The sequence below is a fragment of the Sminthopsis crassicaudata genome, chromosome 3 (genome assembly GCF_048593235.1).
Source record: "Sminthopsis crassicaudata isolate SCR6 chromosome 3, ASM4859323v1, whole genome shotgun sequence".
Lineage (NCBI taxonomy): Eukaryota > Metazoa > Chordata > Mammalia > Dasyuromorphia > Dasyuridae > Sminthopsis > Sminthopsis crassicaudata.
In genome coordinates this window covers 474378120-474401894 of record NC_133619.1, presented here as the reverse complement: position 1 = coordinate 474401894, position 23775 = coordinate 474378120, and the positions used below count along the sequence as shown (strand labels likewise).

The window sequence follows — 23775 nt, the reverse complement described above, 5'->3', positions numbered from 1 at the left end:
ACTTGCTTAAAAAGTCACTGGAAAACTGCAAATCAATGGTACTTAAAAGAATAATGCTGCTTATTGCTACTGATTTGAGTAATTTGTCCTGTAGACAGTTAGTAAAGGCAGAGTTTGAGTCTGTTCAAAAGGCAATAGTATTTGACTGCCCCCTAATGGCCCATACAGGATTCAGGCTTAACTGAGACCATGTCATTATAGCAGGGAACAAAATGTCTCCACCACACTTTAATTTCACACACTTACTGCCATGCTGCTAGTAGCTGAGAAAAATCAAATGAGCTGTGAGCTAAATGAAAGGAAATAAACCAATATTACTTATTGCTAAAAAGTCTGCCTTCAAACTTCAATGAGGGTCTCTGTACAGCTGCTAATTGTCAGAAAGTACAATACTAGGAGGATAGCTAGAATCTAAGTGGTAAAGTCACTGAGCATGTGTTATCCTTACTCATGATCTGAAAATAATTTACATTGTTCCTGAAGTTTAAACATTATAAAAGTCAGTTTGCTCATTTGGTATGTGACAATGAATAAATTTCTCCACATGCTGGCAATAAGAGAAAGAAGCAGCTAGTTTATAAGCAAATGTAAAGTAGGACTGACTTTATTATATGCCTTAAAGTTTACAGGTAAAATTTGTTTAGAACACTTAGTTGTTCCATTTTCCCCCTATCAAAAGTATCATGGCTCACAACAGATTATAAAAGGATTACTGTTAACTTGGCAGGGTGTAGAAGGAAAAATACAGGGTTCTGAGTTCATATAAAGGAAAGACTCAAATTTGGCTAGATCTGTTTATGCTGTAGATGGATAACTAAAGAGTCGAGGAGATACCCTAGAACACGATTAAAAACAGTAATTATAGCTATATTTCATTAACAGAGAAAAATCTAATGAGAGTAAACTCCTTACAGCAGTGCAGATCAATACCTTCTCTACAACCTAGAATCCTAAAAAGATGGTTATGTACTCTCTTTATATATATATTTAGCCTCTCTCATGAATTCTCTCTTAATTCTTCATTGTAACCACCTTTCCCTTCAAACCTTGCATAGTATTTATTTTTATTCTTCTGAAATATATTAAATAATTTATATGGATGAAAAAAGGAAGGAAAAAAAGACAGATATAGAAAGAGAAAGAGAGGCAGAGGGAGAGACAGAGAGAGTGAGAGAGAAGGAGAAGGAGAGACAAAGAGAGACACAGAGACAGAGTCATAGAGAGGCACAGAGACAAACACACAGAGATAGACAGAGACAGACACACACAGAGAGACAGAGACACACACACAGATACAGACACAAAGACAGGCACACACAGACACACAAAGGCAGACACAGACACAGACACAGACACAGAGGCAGACATAGACAGAGGCATAAAGAGGCACAGAGACAGAAAGAGGCACAGAGACAAACAGACCGACAAAGAGACAGAGATACAGAGATACAGACACAGACACAGGCACAAACAGATAAACACAAACAGACAAGAGACAGACACAGAGACATATAGACAGTAACATAAACATACAGACACACACACAGACACAACACAGACATACAAATGCACAGACACATACACATAAAGAGAGTTATACACAAAGATACACATTCATATACATATACACAAGAGATGGATTCCTGGAACAGATAGACAGGTTACGTGACTTTCCCAGAGTCACAAGTAGCATATTTCGGAGAGAGGATTTGAGTCCAGGTTTTCTCTGTTCTTTGTGCGTCTCCATGCTTTGTGTTACTGAATATTTTCAGAATCAATAAATATATAAGAAAAGCCTGTGTGTACTGGTAATGATGATGACAAAGATGATGATAATGATAGTGATGATTCATATTTCTGTAGAACTTTAAGACTTAGAAGCCTCTGAACAAGCAAAACAATAATCATCCCCATTTCAAATTGTAATAAAGATCAGCATAATCAAATGCAACAACAATAACATAGCTAGCATTTCTGTAGCAACCATTATATGCCAAGAACTATGCTAAGTACTTTATAAATATTATTTAATCTGATCTTTACAACAACATTGGGAAGTAGGAAGTATAATCCTCATTTTACATGTAAGGAAACTGAGGCAAATAGAAGCTAAGTGACTTGTCCAAGATTACACTTTGGATTTCTAAAACTGAATATAAGTATTTAATTAATTTGATACACATAACCTTGCATTTTTAGTATTTTAAACTTAGGGAAAAAAAACCACTGTAACCTAAACTTAGGGAAAAAAATCACTGAAGTTTTTCAACCCATCGTTTCTATTGCCCTCCTTTCCTCTTGTCTCTTCTCAATGTCTTCTATCTGCAGCTTCATTTCTCTCTAATAGTTTACTAATGTTCATACCACTCACTTAACCATTTACCTTTTATTCAAATGATTTCTCTTCTGCAGTTCAATTTTTAACTTCCTCATACTCTATCTTGTCTCTCTTCTTGATTATAACTAGAATCATATTGTTCTCTATCCTCTGGGGTTCCTCCTCTCAAACCTACCATCTGCATTCTTCCTCCCTCTCAGTTGTTCATTGCTTTCTTTCTGACAAAATTCCCCTTCAGCTTTAATTCTCTGCTATTTTATAACCCACATACTTTTAAGGCATATTTTTATTTTATTAAATATTTCCCAATCACATTAGTCCTCACTTACATATTAAAGAAGTTTAACAGTCTTTTTTTGTGGGGGTTCCAAATTCTCTCTCTCTCCCAAATCCCTCCCATGCCTCCTTGAGAAGGGAATTTTGATTTTACATGGGAAATCGTGCCAAATATTTCCATATTATCCATATTGCAAAAGAAAACACATAAAATATAGAGCAATAAAATAAAGTTTTTTCTTTGGTTTGTTTTTTAAGGGGGCTTCAATTTGCATTCAGAGTTCATCAGCTCTAGTTCTCTCTCTAGAGGGGAAATACCATTTTTTTTTAACCAAGGGTCCTTTGGATGATTGTCTTAATTAGAGTACCTAAGCCTTTCACAGTTGATCATTCATAAAATATTGCTATTACTTTGTACAACATTCTCCTAGTTCTACTCACTTCACTTTTCATATGAGTTTTTCCAGGTTTCTCTGAATCCATTTCTCTCATTATTTATTTTTTCAAACTTTTTTAAATTTTTAATATTTTATTTTTTAAAATACATGCAAATGTAGTTTTCAACATTTACTTTTGAAAAATCTAGTATTCCAAATTTTTCTCCCTCTTCTCCTTTCTCTACCCTCCCCAAGACAGAAAGCAATTTGTTATAGTTTTCATGTTTAACCTATATTCTTCTAAATATGTTTCCATATTCATCATGCTAAAAAAAAAAACAGATCAAAAAAGAAAAAAAAATGTGATAAAGGGAAAACAAACAAACAAACATCAAAAGCAAAATACTATGCATTGATCCACATTCAGTCTCCATAGTACTCTCTCTAGATGTGGATGGTACAAGTCTATTTGAAACTGCTTCGAGTCACTTCATTGTTGAAAGGAGTCAAGTCTATTTTAGTTGATCATCACATAATCATGTTACTATGTACAATGTTATCTTGGTTCTGCTCGCTTCATTTAGCATCAGTTCATATACCCCTCATTATTTTTTTTATAAAACAATAGTATTCCATCACATATACCACAACTTCTTCACCCACTGATCTATTGATGTGTATCCTCTTGATTTCCAGTTCTTTGCCATCACAAAGAGAGTTGCTATAATGTTTTTGTACAAATAAGTCCTTTGTTTTTCTATGATGCCATTGGGATATAAACATAGTAGTGATATTTCTGGGTCAAAAAGTATACACAGTTTTATAGCCATAGTTTCAATTCATAATGGCTGAATTAGTTCACAACTCAGTGAATTAGTATGCTGATTTTTCCACCTCCCCTTCAGCACTTGTCATTTTCCTTTTGTGCCATATTAACCAATCTGTTAGGGAGAGAGAAATCTCAGAGTTGTTTTAGTTTGCATTTTCTACTTAAATTTAGAGCATTTTTTCATGTGTCTATCATTAGCTTTGATTTATTTTTCAGAAAAATGCGTCATCACCTTTGACAATTTTGTCAATTGTGTAATGATTCTTATTTCTATAAATTTATCTCAGTTCCCTATATACCTGAGGAAAATGAGAACTTTTTTTTTGAGAACTGTGCTATTTTCCACCAGTTTCCTGTTTTCTTTCTAAATTTTTCTCCATTAGTTTTGTTTGTGCAAAAGCTTTTTAATTTCATGTAATCAAATTGCCCATTTTATCTACACAATATGTATTTTCCTGTAACTCTTTATCTATTTGCTCACAAAATCTTCTCTTATCTAGAGACCTGACAAGTTCATTTTGCCATGCTCTCATTATTTATGCTATGACCCTTTATGTCTAAATCATTTATCCATTTTGACCTTATCTTGATATATGGAAGGAGATGATGGTCTATACCTACTTTCTGACACAGCTTTTTAATTTTTTTCCCAGCAATTTTTGTCAAATGGTGAGTTCTTACCCCATATACATGGATTCAGGTGTTTATCAAACACTAGATTATTATGGTTATTTAATATAGTATATTGTATACCTAATTGATGCCACTGATACACCACTCTATTTCTTAGCCAGTAACATAGTTTTGCTGATTACTGCTTTGTAATATATTTTGGAACCTGAAAGTGCTATGTCAGATTTTGATTCCCTTGATATTCCTGGGTTTTTTGTTCTTTCTGATAAATACTGTTACTATTTTTTCTACGTCTATGAATTCATTTGATTGTTATGGCACTGAATAAGTAAATTAATCTAGGAGACTTATAATTTTTACTACATGGGCTTGGCCTAACCTTGGGCAAATAATATTTCTCTGATTGTTTAGATCTGTCTTTATGTGAAAAATATTTTGTAATTGTGTTCACATAGTCCCTGGGTTTGTCTTAGCAAGTAGACTTCCAAATATTTAATTTTGTCTGAAGTTATTTAAAATGGAATTGCTGTTTTAATCTCTTGCTGCTAAGTTTTATTGATAGTGTACAGAAATACTAATGATGATCCATGTAGATTTATTATATATATTGCAAGTTTGCTAAACTGAGATTCCAGAAAACTAATGATAAAGTATGCTACCCACCTCTCGACAGAGAAGTGATGGATTAAAAATGCAAAGTAGTTGCTCATGGATAGGCTGAGCTAATGTAATAATTATATACATAACAATCTATATATACCTAAAATGCAGAGCAAGATATGACATGTGTGTGAATATGGATAATGCAGGAATTTGTTTTGCTTGATTCTACACATTTGATACAAGGACTTTGTTTTCTTTTCTTTCCCATTCAGAAGGGTGGGAGAAAGAAAATAAAAGCTTGTTAATAAAAATGTAATACAATTCCTATCATATATTGAGTTAGCAAGAAGGAGGGGACAATCTCATTTCTTAGAATGAGTATCTATGGTAATTGAGTATTGGAGTAAGGAAGATCCTTTTACAGACTCATAAAATTTTAGAATTGAAAGGGATTTCAGAGATTCTCTTCAGAATTTCAAAAATTATAATAGGCAAGAAGGGATAATATTGGATTTGGAGAGGACTCTTTTCTTTTTCTTTTAATTTTACTTTATAATTATAACTTTTTTATAATGTTTTAATTCATTTTATAATTATAACTTTTTTTGACAGTACATATGCATGGGTAATTTTTTACAACATCATCCCTTGCATTCACTTCTTTTCCAATTTTTCCCTTCCTTCCCTCCACTCCTTCCCCTAGATGACAGGCAGTCTTATACATGTTAAATATGTTATAGTATATCCTAGATGCAATATATGTGTGTAGACCGAATTTTTTATTGCACAGAAAGAATTGGATTCAGAAGGTAAAAATAACCTGGGAAGAAAAACAAAAATGCAAATAGTTTACATTCATTTCCCAGTGTTCCTTCTCTGGGTGTAGCTGATTCTATCCATCAATGATCAACTGGAACTGGATCTTCTCTTTGTCAAAGAATACATCCTCATACAGTATTGTTGTTGCCATGTATAATGATCTCCTGGTTCTGCTCATTTCACTCAGTATAAGTTCATGTAAGTCTTTCCAAGCCTCTCTGTATTCATCCTGCTGGTCATTTCTTACAGAACAATAATATTCCATAACATTAATATACTACTATTTACCCAACCATTCTCCAATTGATGGGCATCCATTCATTTTCTTTTTTTTTTTTTGGAGGCTGGGGTTAAGTGACTTGCCCAGGGTCACACAGCTAGGAAGTTTTAAGTGTCTGAGACCAGATTTGAACTCGGGTCCTCCTGAATTCAAGGCTGGTGCTCTATCCACTGCGCCACCTAGTTGCCCCACATCCATTCATTTTCCAGTTTCTAGCCACTATAAAAAGGGCTGCCACAAATATTTTGGCACATACAGATCCCTTTCTCTTCTTTAGTATTTCTTTGGGATATAAGCCCAGTAAGGTATACACAGTTTGATAACTTTTTGGGCATAATTCCAGATTTCTCTCCAGAATGTTTGGATTCATCCACAACTCCACCAACAATGCATTAGTGTCCCAGTTTTGAGAGGACTCTTTCTTATCTTCTCAAATCATATTGTATAGGAAAGTCCATAAACCCTATGTATAAAAAGGACCCCTTCTTGTTTCACAGGCAATGAATTATCTAACTATTCTTAAAACTACAATTTCTAACTTCTCATCTGTTCATTCCCAATAGTCGAAGGACTATTGTTGATGGAAAGCATGAAAGGTATTGGGATAGAAACCTAATTGTTTTCAAATTATCATCAGTCAACTACTAAGAAAATACCTTTGGAATAATTTAGAATTGGGATAGAAACCTAAACGATACCTGAATGATTGCAAAAAAATCTCCCCTCAAATTTACAGTATGGAAATTATTAAGACCACTGTTCTCTTTTTAAGGCTACTTTTATCAAACTTAAAGTTTCAATAAAAATTGCTTTTCTTGACATCCATGGATGGTAAAGAGTAAACAGAAAAATGTAATTTCAACAAAGAGATATTAGCTCTCACTCTCACCCTAGACCAAAAGGGATGCTTGATAAAAACCCATTTGACAATAAGAGAGTAGACAAATTAATGGGCTGTATACAGTAGCTAAACAAGGATAAAAAAGACTTGAGGGTTTCATCATTGGGATGAAAATGTCAGCATTTGAAAAGTAATTTATGATGGGTCCCTTCCTAGAAATCATTTTTTTTTATTTCTGCAGACACCTGATGGCATGAAGTTAATAGAATAGATAAGCAATATATCTATATGGCATCCAAAAGATTATGTACATTAAAAGGAACAAAAAATAATATTCTAACCAGACTCAGATTCATTCTCTCAAAATTGTGACTATATAATAAAACAAGTACTTTACAAATCTTAAAGTACCATATAAATGCCAGTTGTTATTACTTTTATTATTAATGAACTGTTTTACCATCTATGACAAATCACTAAAAAGATGCCATATTTCATCTCAAAAACTAAGTAGATAGAATCCTGATCCTAGAGTCAGGAAATTATTGTTGTTGCTGTTATTGTTCAATAGTATCAGTCATAGCCAACTCTCCATGGCCCCATTTGGTTTTTTGTTTTTGTTTGTTTGTTTGTTTATTTTTGCTTTGTTTTTTTGCCAAAGATCCTGAAGTCCTTTATTATTTTATTCTCCAGCTCATTTTAAAGATGAGGAAACTGAGACAAACAGGGTAAAATGATTTGCTCAGGGTGGTCCAACCAATAAGTGTCTGAGGCCAGATTTGAAATCATACAAAGTCCAAATTCAGCTCTCTATCCACTGCACCACCTAGCTTCTCCTAGATTAAGGAAGGCTTAAATTCAAATCCAGTCTCAGACATTTAACCAATTTCATGGCCCTGGCAAATCATTTAACCTCTGTTTCAATTTCCTCAGCTATAAAATGGAAGTAATAATCTCCCAGAACTGTTGTGAGGACCAAATGAGATAATATTTGTAAAGCACTTAATATAGTATGGCACATAGTAAAAGATATATAATGAATGATTTTTCCTTTCCCTCTTCCCTTCATGTGTTAGCTGCCTGTCTATCCTAGTGGAAAATTAATTACTCGGATGACTTAATTTTATTTATGATCATAAATACCAATGTTCTCCCAATTATTTCTTAAAATAACAATAATAACTAACATTTACATAGTTCTTTAAGACTTGAAAAGCAATCCCCATATATTATCGCATTATATCTTATACCAGTTCAGTACCAGGTTATATGCTGGGCATGAATAAATCCCAAGGAATGTCAGTCCTTTCTACATTGTATAAGGGTTTCTATGTATTTTCTATTACTTTCTTTTTTAGATATTCTGTCTACCTTCTTTTAAATCAAAGTTAGATACAGTTACATTGAAAATGTTTCTCCTCTTTTTGATGGAACAAGTTTAGCTACTACCATCCCAAGTCACAAAAGAAAAACCCTGTCCCTGAAATTTCTGGGGGTCTTGAAACATTAAGAACATATTAAGCCTCACTCCAAGCTGCAACAGTAATATAAACTTTTTTATCTTTTAAAATAAAAGTCAGTTATCTCCAAAAGTTTCATAAAACAGCTATAATATCTGTGAACATACATCTCAAACCTGATTGCTTCAACAAGGCAGTAATTAAACTGTATGTCTTATGTGGAGGAAAGGGAGAGAAATGTTCTCCCCTTCACATATATCTATAGAGGAATTCATCTTTATAAAATAAGGGCAAGTACATTTAAGTCACCCAAAGAATGTTTTGCCTAAGAACATGGTTGTTCATCATGACATCAAGTATACTTGGCAAAGCATTTTATTTGTGTTAACTTGGCAAATCCTGGAATAATGCTGTGAGATAGGCAGTATTATTATAATAATACCTAGTTTTTAATGATGAATGAACTGAGATTAGTCCAGATTCACACAGCCAATTAATAGACATGTTACTTTATCTTTAAATCTGTTACTTTATCTCCTTTTTGAAACTATCTTGCTTTGATAATCTAATGCAATACTGATGGATCAAAACTACTACTAGAACCAAATCTAAGTAAGCAAAGGCCTACTCTAGAACTAACAGTCCTGTTTTCCTAAGCTTAATGTGTCTCAAACCTATAACTTAATCTGGTGGTTTATCTTTTTTTATTCTATCTACAGAATTAATACAAACTGATGACAGTTCAGTTAGCCCTTTGTGCCAAAAGGGATTTTTTCCTTGTGGAAATCTTACAAAATGCTTACCTCGGGCTTTTCATTGTGATGGTGTGAATGACTGTGAAAATGGAGCTGATGAAGAAAACTGTGGTGAGTAACTATTACTTAATAATATACCTCATTTGAGGTGCTATTGAAAAGCCATGAGTGAACTCAATCATATGCTAAATGGGCAAGAAGGAGGATACTAGATATCATGTATGGAATCTCTTTGTAAAATGAGAACTCTGTTTTAAATCAGTAACTTCTTAATTGATTGGTTATGAAAAATTGTGGTTTTGTCTATCCAGTTTATATAAAGTAGGGGTATAATTATGTATTATTTTTATGAATTTTTAATTTTATAAATGTGTATATATTATAATATTTCATTTATTTTTATTTTAAAATATTTATTATTATAATTAGGAAACTAGGTTAAGCCAGTGGATAGTGCCAGACCTGGAATAAGTTCTGTTGTTTGGTTTATAAAATGTCAACTTATAAATTTTTATTGACTGTTCTCATATATTATTGGGGAAAAGCACACATCCGATAAAATTGAATTACCAGGAAGCTAAAATATATAGTTTGAGTATTTACAATGAATTTTCATTTGTATGTAAAAGTTCTTGGTTTTCTACACCATAATTTGATGGGGACAGGGTGGAAGAAGGAAGGCAATTCTCAAGTTTAAGATTGAACATTAAAAAGTTTGCTGTCAAAATTAGCATATTGCAAAAGGTACCTATGATTATCTTTGATTGTTATACATGATATGTATTGACAGATTTGCATATATTATTCTATCTTGAAAATATATGTTTGTATCCATAAAGGCATTTCTTCCACTGACATAAATCATAACCCTACTATGCCTTAGTAAACAAGCCTTCCTGAATTACTTTGGCTAAAAAAGAATCATAAACCAGCCACCAGACCTTGGCTTCGGGATTTGGAACTTCTGCAATATAACTGGGTCAGCCTTAGGACAATAGATATGCATATTGTCCATTATGGGACTCATTGCACTCTAGTGGAAGGGGAAGGCAATTAGGTTTTGTATATCATTTACTATGTGCCAGGCACTATGCTAAATAATTTACAGTTACCTTATTAGATCCTCACAACAATTCTGTGGGGAAGATGTTGTAATAATTCTACCTTGGCAGTTGAAGAAAAAAAGACAAAGAGCAAACTAGGCGGTGAAGTGGATAGAGTGCCAGGCTTGGAAGATTCATCTTCAGAGTTCAAATATGACCTCAGATACTTTCGAACTATTTGACCCTAAGCGAATCATTTAACCCTGTTTGCCTTCATTTTCTCATCTATAAATTGAGTTAGAGGAAAAAAAATTGCTAACTTCTCCAATATCCTTGCCAAGAAAATCCTATTAAGGATTAGAGGTTTGCCATCCTATTTAGGATCCCAAAGAATCAGAAATGGTGGAAACAACTCAATAATAACATCACAGATGAAGATACTGAGGCCGACAGAGATTAAGTAGTTTATAGAAAGACATCTGCATATTTTTGAAATATAGATAGGAACAATTAGCCCATTTAATATGTTATTAAATCCTAGTTCCTCTTTTACTTGATTGTACACTTTAATTAAAAGAATTTTATTTTTAAAAATCATTTAACTTCTTTCATTATTAGTTTTAATGTAATATTCAGACTGCATTTCTGTTTTATAATTGGATATCAGTTCTACTGAAAGTTAATACAAGGGTTCATTACTCTTTTATAGGAGACAATAGTGGATGGGCCAGTATCTTTGACACAGTTCATGAAAATTCTAATAATATGGAACTATCACAGGAATGCTGTAAGTGAAATTGATTAAAAGGTTCAGAATTGCAACATTATAACCAAGATAATTTGTAGGTAGGTGTTAGGTGTATGCATGTATGTGTGTGTGTATGTGTGTGTCTGTATGTGACATAGAAATATATCTGGGCACTGCGATTTTACAGTTCCACATATGAATTTGCCTGAGGGATGGGGAGGGAAGGAGGTTTTTCATAAATCAACACATTTATTTTTTTCTCACAAATCACAAAAAATGATAGAGAAAAGAAAAGAAGTGTGACATCCTACTGATGTCAATTTTGTGCATTAAGAGACTATCATGAAGAAAAAGTAGGGTGTTAACTAAAGTACAAGAATTTCAGATATCATTCTTTGTAGAAACATCTTCAAAGATCCTTTTATTCTACTTATGCATTTTTAATTTTACAAAAAGTTATTTACTGAAGCTCAGTAATCTCCCAAACTAAGAGCACACTATCTACTCTATATGTTTTTGTTTACAAATAGAGTAGACTCAAACTTAAAGTGGTTGCTATTAAACATTTCTCCCATCTAGTTCACTTTGTGTGATGGTGATGGTTATGTTGATAGGAAAATGTACTCCTTTATTTGTATCTCAGATGCCTGGTTTACTCATCCCTGGGTCAAGTCACCTCAGAGGTGACTTTTATAGAAAAGCTGGCACTGCTCTCAGTTTCACTTGTTGTTAAAGGGTATTCTTAATGTTTGATGCTGACAAAGTGTAATTGATCTATTCATTTCCAATATTCATTCAGGAAAGGAAAAGGCAAGGAGGGAAGGGAACAAAGGAAAAGAGGGGGGAGGAAGGGCAGGGGGAAAGGGAGCAAAACGAAGGAGGGAGAGAAAAACATAGTAATACATATATACTTATCTCATACCATACATATCTCATACCATCTCTCTAGGGTAGAGAGTTAAACAATTGCTTCCATTATTGTGATCTTTCGCCAAATAGAATTCTTTTTTATAAAGTAAAAAGTTGCTAATCCCTAAAAGAATGCTTATTTAATTAAAATTACATTACTAGAAATACATTGAGCAAAATGGGAAAGACAGTATTTATTTTTTGACTATTAATGACATCAGGTCGAGCTCAAGTCCTTATCACTCATGAACATAGAATACCAATAAATGTTTCTTCAAGGATAATAATAACAATATTTTAATCTTTGTATTCACATGACTTAGACACAGGACATAGAAAGCATTTTTGAATGTGTATTGAATTCAGTATATTCATATTTGCTTATCCAAAGATTTACCTTTAAATTCTTCAGAGTGTAACATTTGACATGGCACCAAAAGCTAAGTGAGGTTTTGAAAAATACTTTGAAGATTTTTTTTCTTGCAAATAAGAACTCATATTGACATAATGCTTTAATGTTTTCAAAAAACCTTACTTGCATTCTCTTCTTTGATCCTCACAACAGTCTTCTAAGACTATCCCAGTTTACAGATAAAGAAAACAAGATTTGGAGAGATTAAGTTATTTACTCAAAATCAAGTAATTTGTATAAATCTAAAGCTTAATTCTAACCCAGATCTACTTGAACTATAGGTTAGTGCAGCTGTAAATATGCAGTGATTTGGACTCACTGATAACATACAAATTTTTACTACTAGAGAGACTGAATCAGTCTGTAGCATTTCCTTCATATGATAATTAGATCTAGGAGGTCATTTGTTATATTCAAAATATGAAATTAAAAAGCTTTTAACTCTAGAAGTTCATCTGTTTGTCTGTCTCTGTCATTCTGTCTGTATTTGTTTGTCTTTGTGTCTGTCTTTCTACCTTTCTTTCAGTGTCTGTCATTCTTTCTTTCTGTCTGTGCTTATCTGTGCCTGTCTCTCTTTCTATGTCTGTCTATATTTCTGTGTCTTTGTCTATCTGTCTTTCTTTCTGTCTGTGTATGTCTGCCTGTCTTTCAGTCTTTTGCTCTGAATATGTCTGTCCTTCTTTCAGTCTTTCTGTCATCTTTCTATCTATAAAGGTCTTTCAGTCTCTGTCTGTCTTTCAGTCTGTCTTTCTTTCAGTCCCTCTATCTGTGTTGGCCTGTCCCTCAACCTACTGGTCCTCTCTCTGTCTCTGTCTCTGTCTCTGTCTCTCTCTCTGTATCTCTCTCTGTTTCTCTGTCTCTCTCTCTCTGTCTCTCTCTCTCTCTGTCTGTCTCTGTCTCTCTGTCTCTGTCTCTGTCTCTCTCTCTCTCTCTCTCTCTCTCTCTCTCTCTCTCTCTCTCTCTCTCTCTCTCTCTCTCTCTTTCTCTCTGTCTCTCTCTCTGTCTCTCTCTCTCTTCTCTGTCTCTGTCTCCCTGTCTCTGTCTCTCTCTATTCTCTGTCTCTCTCTGTATCTCTCTTTCTGTCTCTCTCTTTTCTTTCTGTCTCTCTGTCTCTGTCTGTCTCTCTGTCTCTCTGTCTCTCTGTCTCTCTGTCTCTCTGTCTCTCTGTCTCTCTCTCTCTCTCTCTCTCTCTCTCTGTCTCTCTCTCTCTCTCTCTCTCTCTCTCTCTCTCTCTCTCTCTCTCTCTCTCTCTCTCTCTCTCTCTCCCCCCCCCCCCCGCCGGGCAGTATCTCCTTTGGTCAGTCATCTCTCAGTCTATGTAGGTCTATCTGTCTTTCAGTTTTTCTTTCTGTGTCTTTGTCTCTTTCTTTCTTTCAGTCTTTCTGTCTGTGCCTGTGTATGTCTGTCTCTTTCAGTCTCTCAGTTTTTCTGTGTCTGTCTCTGTTCCTCCATCCATCTGTGTCTGCCCATGTCCCTATCCCTCCATTTCTATCTGTCCATATTTGTCCATCCCTGTCCCTCCCAGGGAAATATGGTAATTGATTAGAACTAGACAAAATACAGTCAATAAAGCTAAATCCTCAAAAACACCAGAAGACAGGACACCTATATTTAATGTTAGAATCGCATAATCTCAGAGCCATAAGGGATCTTAGGGATGAGCTAGTCTAACTCCTGTCAGAACAAGGGTTGGACAAATGACAGCTTAAATGGTTGCCTGATTTACTCTCAGATATGTGAGCCTAGTTCTACCAAATCAGGCCTAAGAAAGTTGCAGCTTTGCCAATATTCCTCCCTAATGAATAAGACCTCTATCCAATACAATTTAAAGCTATTCAATGTTTTGTCCCTGGGGTTTGAAACATCCAAGTCTTAAAGGTCCCTAATTAATTGGAGCATGTCCAGTCTTTGAATGTGAGCAGTTTTCCTCGTCTACAAAGGAGACTTCCATAGCTGATTCCAGAAGGAAAATCATGTGTCCCCCACCTCCATCCCACCCTTCTTCTGGTATGTCTAGGTCCCCAGAGGCCAATCCTGACTCTAGAGATAAGCTGGTAGTGTTTTTGGTATCAGAACATTTAGCTTCAGTCACCCAATGGACCTCTACATCTAATTCAGGGGACCTGACAGCAGGGATCCTGAATTCCATTCCCTGTCAGGGACACAAACAATTAGAAATGAACATATATATATACATATATATATATGTATGTTGTGTACATAAAGATGTATGTGTATATGTATATATATATATGTATATATACACACACAGACATACATATAGCTTCAATAATAAGTAGATATAGATTTCTAGATGATCTCTCTCATATGATTCCAGGGTCACATCTCTTTGAATCTCTTACTACCCTCATCCTATTTTCCTCTCATATAAGTGGTTAGATACAATAACTTTGGTAATATGACCACAAAAGGCCAAGAACATTCCACCAATTGCCTCACAGAAACAAGGAGCAAGCCCAGAATTGAACACATGATTCACTTCATAGTTTTTGTGTCAGAGACACATACATGGGCTTGTTTGGGGAGATCTACCCTTAGAAACCCAAGGCACAGGATAAATGTGAACTCTTAGTAAGAATAGCTAGCAGTTATATAGGGCTTTAAGGATGCAAAGCAATTTATAGTCTGATATTATTCTGAAAAGATTTACTGCAAAGTGTAAACTCCTTGTAAATGTAAACTCCTTGAGGGCATGGACTTACTTTTGTTTAAGTTTAGTAGGAAATTTATTTTTAACTAAAAAAATTTGTTTTATTTTTGTCTTGTATTCCCAGAGCTTACTACACAGAGATAGGGACTGGACCCATGATTTATTTGCTCTAGGTAGTAGTTTTCAAACTATTTTGGTCTCAAGACCCCTTTATACTTTTTTAAATTATTAAGGACCCTCCAAAGAACTTTCATTTAGTGGGATATATATGTATATATTTATAGCTAGATATTGATATTTACCATTTTAAAAGTTTAAAGGTATTATTATGAAAATAGCTTTGACTTCATGACTTGAAAAAAATCTTGGGACTTCTCAGAGATCCTTGGATTATACTTTGAGAACTGATAATGTAGGCAACTCTAGGGTAAAAAAACAAGTTCTAGCAACATAGATTGGCAACCTCAGTGATTTATAGGCTTATAATTGCCTAGAATGATGAGAGGTAAATGGCTCAACTAGTCACATATTCAGATGTCAGAAGCAGGACTTAATCCATATCTTCCTGGTATTGAGTTTAGCTCTATGTCCCTCTCATGCCTAATATATATTAGGAGCTTAATTAATCTGTTGATACATATGTGGCAGTAGTTTACTATCAGCTTTGAACCAGCTGCCTCCAATTACTTTCTAGTGAAAGTAAATTGAAAGTAAACTAATGTAAAATAATCCCTGAATATTTACTAATGCTGGTGATCTAGAGATTAAATATCTTTCTCTGAATAATCTAGAGTAAATTAGTAGCACTACTTAAGTTATCTATATACATTGTAGGAAAAAAAATGTTACTGAACCAGGTCTTGTCCTATGCTCACAACTTGAGTTTCTACTCCAATACTTGACATTGTACATATATATGAGTTAGTGTAACTCTCTGAGGTTTCTTCCAGGAGATCCAGATCCAAGGGATTGGTGTTGTTTGTGTACGTTCTATACAGAGATTCCTGGGTAGGGAAATTACTGCTCTTCTCTCTCTGGATATGTGGATGAGCCAAAGGTGTGATGTGCCCTGATCACATAACAAAGGAATCAGATTTTTAAAAATATCTGTCCCCAGTGTATGTTGTTCAGCAAATACCTAAGAAGTATTTGTCTGAGACTTTCCATCTCTTTACAAATAGGCAGGAGGTAGGCTAGGTGCCTCATAGATTTTTCTTAGGAACCACAGAATCTTGATTTTGTAGGAGCTCAATATCACTAAAGGCATAGTCAAAGAAGAAATCTTTTTTCTCAAATATGTTTTACCTTGACACTCTGTTGCTCTCTAGCCCTAAAGTCAATGCCATAAGGATTATTCTCTAAATGCTATCATACCAAGGGCAGCAATGGGACAAGGAAGACTAGTTAGGATTTAGCTGAGCAGAAAGCCAACAAACCCCATACATTTATTCAAAAAAAGAAATCCAAACCTACAGAATCTAGGTAAATCAGGGAGGGAGAAATAGAAACCTACCTTAGCACTACTCAAATCAGGTCTAGCTAAACAATGAAGTCAGAAAGGAGTAAGAATGTTCTCAATGAGTAAGGTTGAATTCTGAACTTTACTGGATATAATTAACATATATAAAGTCTTCCCATAGTAGTCCTATCTCCCTATCCCATTGAAGATTCAAAGAGGAAGCTTTTAAATACATTTTCATATCTTCTGAGAAGGGAAGGCTGTCTGCTAGCTTTCCACCTGTCTGAATTGAAAAGTTCCCAAGTAGTATTTTAATATCTCAAGAGTCCTCTTTGTCAAGTTCAGGTTAACCAGAGTATTTTCATACTTATGTAATAGAAGAAGTAGGTCCAGCCAGTAAGGATTGTACAAGGGGAGAGCAATCATAGATCTTATTTCATAAGAAGCCTAGTTAATTGTTTTTTTTTTCTTTCTTTTTCCTTCCCTAGATTTACAGAAATATCCACAAAGTTGTACCTGCAAAGAGACTGAACTAGAATGTATAAATATGAATTTAAAATCTGTACCACTGATTTCCAGCAATGTAACATTATTGTAAGTTGAACTGGACACTGGGGTAAATATGGTTTTCTCTAAAGTAATATGGGACCAAAGAGAGCCTCTAGTGTCTATGTTAGCAAATTATAGAAATATCCAGGCTATCAGTTGAGAATTTCAGAAAAAATATTTGGAATGCTATTGGTTAGATTGCTAGATTCTCCTTTAGGCTGTGTTAGATGTTTAAATTTCTTTTCTAATTGTGGTCTCCGAGTGATTGTGCATGTATGTCAGGACTGAACCTAGGACAGTGGGATAGGGGAAGGGGAGGGGAGCATTACTTGCTCTTTGAAAATCAACCATTTATCCTGATGCTTATTGTAAATGAGGGAAGTTCATGTAAGATTCCAAATAGGTGGCAAGGCCATGCGAATTACCTGTTTTTGTTTTTTTTTTTAAAGTTTGTGCAAAATTTAGAGGTCAAGATATTGTAGTTTAGACAAATTATACATGTGGCAGAAAAAAAAAAGAAAAATGATAAAATATTGTCTAAATTTATGTTGGAAGTTACTGAATATAGACATAGATTTGGCACATCTGGTATTTTTCACCCATATTTAAAACAGTTGGCTTCTTCTATTATTTGCAACAATACCTTTTTACTAATCCTTTAACATGATACAGAGCATCAAATTACCAAATGAATCTTTGAGACCACAGATTTTATGCTATTTCTAATCATGTCAATCAAGAAGTGGGGGATCTAAATTGAGTCCCAAAACCCTAATAAAGAGAAATAATTAGAGAGGAGGACTACTGAGCTTTTGCATAGTCCCTTAGGACTAGAAAGTGCTCGTCTCATCTCTACTTCTCACAAATCCTGATTTATTTCAGTGGAAAAGTTAATTATCACCTCTCACACATTTCTTTTGGGAGTCCCCTCCTCCCCTTGAAATGATGTTGTATAGTCCACCAATAAAATATTGTACAGTCCTTGATGGTCGGCCATTTTTTGGTCTCAATAGCCTAGCAGGTATCAAGTATGTAATAGCTGTTTTATAAATGTTTTTTTTGAATTGAATTAAACTCAATTGAATTATTTATTATATTATCTTAGGTCCCTTAAGAAAAATAAAATACACATTCTTCCAGATGAAGCTTTCATCAAATACACAGGAATGAAAAAGATGTAAGTATGTACAAATATAATGAATTAATAGAAAAATCCTTATTATATTACAGTATTCAAATTAGAGTGATTATAAAAGTTTTTATTGAGAGTTTAGTTCTTTCCTCATAATTTTTAAAACTTTTCCTATTTGTAATTTTTAGTAAAGCCCACTAAAGGGTCTATTTTCTTACCATTAAGTAATTTTAAGTGATTGAATTATTTGTTTAAGCATTATATATAGTTAATTATACATGAATTTTCAAATATTCATCATCTGAGAACACTTACTGCTAAAGAATCTAGACTATTTAGTACATCTATATCTATATGACAAAACTAAATAGTTCAGCTTTTCAACATGAAATAAATCAATTCCAAATAATACAAGTTCAGTTGCATTTTACAGACAATGCTACTAGATGTAAAATCTACATTTTTCAGACCATAGATTTAGAATGGAAAGGACCTCAGAGGTTCTATGCTCCAACTTCCTCATTTTATAGGACCATAAAGAAATGCAAAGTAATTTCTGGTGGTGGAGAATGCTAATGCTAATAGTTAGGTACGTCAGGAAAAACTCATGCAGAAAATGCTATCTGCACTTGCTTTGAAAGAAGCTAAGGGTTATGCAGTGCAGAGAGAAGGAAAAGGAAGAAGCACATTCCAGACTTGAATGAAGTCTTCCAAGGTAGAGAATAGAGAGAAGATTCAATTTAATATATCTTCATTGATGTTTTTCAGTAATTTCCATTGTGTCCAATTCTTCTGGATCTCATTTGGGGGTTTTCTTGACAAAGACCACTGGAGTGATCTGTTATTTCCTTCTTCAATTCATTTTACAGATGAGGAAACTGAGGCAAATAAGCTTAAGTGATTTGCCCAAGATCATATAGCTAGTAAGTGTTTGAGGTCAGATTCCTGACTTCAATCCCACCTGTGCCAATCAGCTTCCAATGTCATATCTGAAGACTAGGCAATAAGTCAAGACTGAAGAATCTTGGGAGGGAAGAAACATGAATAGGATTTTAGTATCATGCTAAATGTTTTGTTTTGTTTTGTTTTTACTCTAGCAGCAATAGGGAGTTATTGGAGACTGTGAGTAAGAAGTTGGCATAGTTAAATCTATGTTTTAGTAGTATTAATTTGGTAGCTACATGAAAGATGGAATGGAAAAGGGAGAAATTGCAAACAGAAAACCAATCAGAAAGCTATTACAGTGGTCCAGGTGAAAAAAGGATTAGAGCAAAATCCACATCTAAATATACTACAAATAAATGAAATTTATGAAAATACAAATTTTTGAAAAATAGAATTTTGGAAAAGGCATTGGATGTTATATTTTTTAATCCCCTCATTTTTACAGATGAGAAAACTTAGGCATACACACAGGAATTTTCACATAGCCTAGTGATTGAGATTTGGAATTATTATCCACGTCTTCCAACTATAATAGAAGGATTACTTTTATTAGATTTCTACGAATTGTAGAATTGAAAGTGACCTTAGGGATCATCTAGTCCTTCCCATTTCATCCCATTCACAAATCATTTCTGCAATGTTGTTTCTCATATTTAGGGAATGTGAAAAGGTAACATTTAAATTAGGAACTATTCATTTCAACAAACTTATCTTAAGCAGCTTCTATATGCAAACCACTGGATTGCATACTAGGAATACAAAGTTGTAAAGTCTCTCCCAAAATCTAAAATTTAATGAGCAATGGATGACAAATGCATAAACATGATGACAAGATGGGCTATGTTAGGGCCACTGACAAAGCAAAACTAAGTATTCTAGGAAGATCTGAAAGGGAGAGAGCACTTTCTTCTGGAGACCTTTGGGTAAGGTACATTGAGGTGGATTGAGGTACAAGCTGAAGAGATAGACTTCCAGCAACCAAAGCTGAATGGACAAATGTATTCCAGGTATAGGAGTCAACTCATGCACTTAAATAGAAATGGGAGAATGCAAATGAGCTGAGGCTAGAATTCTGGGTGCTTCTGACCCTTTGCAATCATTGCTGGACATTAGAGCATTTGCTCCTCTGTCAAGTATTTGGCCAGCCTCTGAAAATAGAGAATAAACTGAATCTGTCTGTATCCTTCTTGCATATATAGCCTTTCAAAATTTTTGAGCCCCTGAGGGGGGACTCTAGTTAAATATCTCACTTCCTTTTAGTTCATCTTCATAGCGAAGCTTTTTTTTTTTTTTTTTTTTTTTCCATTGTACTGGGCCACCTCCTCCCTTAATTTATGCTGTTACATTATATTAGGTTCATGGATTAGATCTCTATGCCTACCAAAGTGTGAGAAGCACAAAGTCAGAAAATAAATTAATCTCTTGTAATAATGGAGAAACTGAGTCAAGATAGAGATTAAAGAGTTTTTAGTATTTTATTTGAATTTCTGAGAGGGAGAGATTGTCGGGAGGGGGGGGCAGAGAAGAATCCATTTGTTCCCTAGAGCTGAATTGGACTTGTATCAAAGAATTCAGCATCTTATCAAGATTCCAAGGATTTTTATATGGCTTTAGAGATCAGGGGAGACAAAGGCAAGGGGTGTCATCCAAACATTGGTGAGCTCAGGAATCAATTTGGTTCTGAAAGATTGGGGGGTAGAGGACCATAAATTCTGATAAATTGGGAGTGAATGAGGTAGTCAAACTAGAGACAGAAAGTCTGGAACAAGAGATATGCTTACATATCTCTAAGTAACTTATCTGCAATTTATGGAGTGCTAATGGTTAGGGCTTCCAGCCATAATTATCTCAGTACTAATGGTCAGAAAGGAGGGTTGCAACCAGAGGATTGAGGCAAAATAATTCAAGGAACTAGGCAGAACAATTTAGGGAAACTGAGGCACAACACTTTCTCTCCCAAGTCAGGTGTTCACTTGCAATTTGTTTTTATTATTTTATTTGAAGTGAATTTCTGAAGTACCACTTGGGTATAATATAAGAATTTCCAAGGCACATCTCATATTTCAAAATTGGGTTTTCTAGAACTCAATTTAAATAATCTATTTGGAGTAATTGATCAAAGGCTTTATGGATGATTCTTTCAACATGACAGCAACTAAACAGAACAATGGAGCTTTTGATACTTTTATATCCTCATGAGATATGAGATTAAGCAGCAATCACCAGTAGCAGCAGCAACAAGCATTTGTTGAGCCTTTATTCTATACCAGGCACTGTGCTAGTTAGGCTTCCGTGCTAGTCTTGGAATTAGGAGGACTCATCTTCCTGAGTTCAAATCTGTCCTCAAACATGTACTAGCTGTGACTTACCTAGACAAGTCACTTAATTCTGTCTCAGTTTCCCCATCTGTAAAATGAGCTAGAGAAGGAAATGGCAAACCACTTTAGTATCTTTGCCAAGGAAACCCTAAAATGGGGTTAGAAATGACTAAAAATTGGTTCAAAATCAAAAACAACTAATTGGACCTAAGTCAAGGAAACTGGAATTTCCAAGACACCAGATTAAATGACACTGAAAGCACTTGAAGCACTTCAGCAATGTAGAAACAACAGAGTTTAACATGCATTTATCAAGAATAATTAGTTAAAATAGAATCTAGGTCACTAGTTAAGGTGAGCTTTTCTCCAAAAATGCCCTGACACATATACACATAGATTCATTTCAGGAACCTCTCTAATAGGACCTTATGCCAGCACCCAAAGGTCTTTGTGCTTTCACCATTTATCAGTGTCTCATGTCCCATGTGTTTTGTGTCACTTGCCCTAAACATAAAAATTACAACTAATAAATATCTGCAGTTAGTTTTGAACACAGATCTTCCTGATTTCAGGTCAAAAGCTCCATCCACTTTAGGCTGGTGTCAAGTTATGAAATGCCAGGCCAAGTGTTTTAGATTTGACCACCTAGATTATGGGAAGCCATTTGAGGTTTTTGAGCTACACATAAAAACACACATAAAAGTTGCTCTGGATTTCTGAAGTAGGTGATGTTTGATCACTGAAGATTTCTTTAGTGTTATTTAATTCCATATCTGATGCTTTTATACATACACACACATGTATTAGAGAAGAGGTCTTTTTGGGAGATATTTTTTTTATCTAAAAGTAATTAAATCAAGGTGAAGTTTTAAATGTCAAATAAATGTATTTAGAGTCCAAACAATGAGAGTCCCTGCCAAGCCATTTATTAAAAGCATCTTTAAAAATGCTAAGTCTTATTGAACCTTCTAACAAAAATGGCACTTTTTTCCTGATGACCTTTCAGAAAGGGAAAATCTGTAGGGCTGACTGTAATGCTTTATCACTGCTGCCATGGAAACCAACCAGCAGTTCTCTTCTTCCATATGACACAGACCTTTATGTAAATTAAAAAAACTCCAACATAATACACTAGACTCTTGTTATATGTGACCACTAACAAGAAAATATATTTGAAGTAGTCTGGAGCCAGCTTCTGAATATCAAATGTTTGTCATAAAAAATAGCCAGCCTATGAACATGCATACCATTAAAACATTTATTTACTTTAGTTTCAGGTACATAAATTCCCAGTGTTTCTGCTTGAAAAAGTCTTGACAGCTGAAACAGTCAGAATACATGAACCAAGGAGCTATTTTTAGTAAATGCTTTCAACACACAGTGTAGTAAATGACCTTATTTCTTCCTTGTGATTTAAAAGAGTCCACTAGGAAAGGAAAATAAGCTTTGACATAGCACTATGTACCAAGCATTATGCTAAGGGATTTTACAAATATTATTTCATTTGAGACTCACAAAACCTTGCAAGATAGGTGATATTATTATCCTCCCCATTTTACAGATGAGGAAACTGAGGCAAACAAGATTAAGTGACTTGCACAGGTCACATAGCTAGTAAATATCTGTAGCTAGATTTGAACTGAGACCTGAGTGAGCTCAGTCACTCTATACTGTTGACTACCTATTTGCAACTATTTGCTAGTTTTCTGTGTTCACATTTTCCTATACCCAGACTAAACTCTTCTTCCAGAAAGGAAGAAGGGGCTATTACAGAATCAAATAAAAGTGAGACATTCTAATCTGAGTCCTTTTCCATTCTTCTGAGGAAGGAGGTAATTTCAATGTCACCTCTTCTTGTATGGGATGATTGATAATTCAACTTACTTCAAATAAATGTTTATTAGTGGGGAATAATTATATTTTGTGCAGTTTAGCATGCTAGGAACTGTAGGAAAAATGAAAATAAAGATAGTCCCACACCCTGTGAGAGCTTGCTGAATCATGGTCAGCTAAAATGAAAAATGATGGAAGCAATTCAACTAATTCAGGTTCCAAAGTATGGTAGAGCAGATAGACTACTGGTTGGCGTTAGGAAGCCCTGAGCTTACATCTCAACTAAATCACTTGCTAGCTGTTCTAACCTGAGAAAATCAATTAATCTTTGTCTCAGTATCCTCATATGTAAAAATGAAAAGGTTGAACATGATGGCCTTCAAGGTCCTTTCCAGCTATAAAACTTTGTGTGTGTGTGTGTGTGTGTGTATGCATATATATGTATAGATAAATAGATAGATAAATACATGTATGTATATACATATAGAGAAAGAGACACAGAGAGAGACACCCACAAAGACACAGAGAGATGCATATCTATACTA

The 23775-nt window shown here is 34.4% G+C and overlaps 1 protein-coding gene across 1 annotated transcript in view; it reads left to right on the top strand.

Moving 5' to 3' along the window:
- RXFP2 (relaxin family peptide receptor 2) overlaps positions 1 to 23775 on the top strand; it is a 94369-nt gene that overhangs the window by 26085 nt on the left and 44509 nt on the right. The window contains exons 2-5 of the mRNA XM_074302219.1: positions 9176 to 9322; positions 10964 to 11041; positions 16942 to 17047; positions 18108 to 18179. Coding sequence (XP_074158320.1) covers positions 9176 to 9322; positions 10964 to 11041; positions 16942 to 17047; positions 18108 to 18179 — 403 coding nt within the window. The remainder of the gene's footprint in view (positions 1 to 9175; positions 9323 to 10963; positions 11042 to 16941; positions 17048 to 18107; positions 18180 to 23775) is intronic.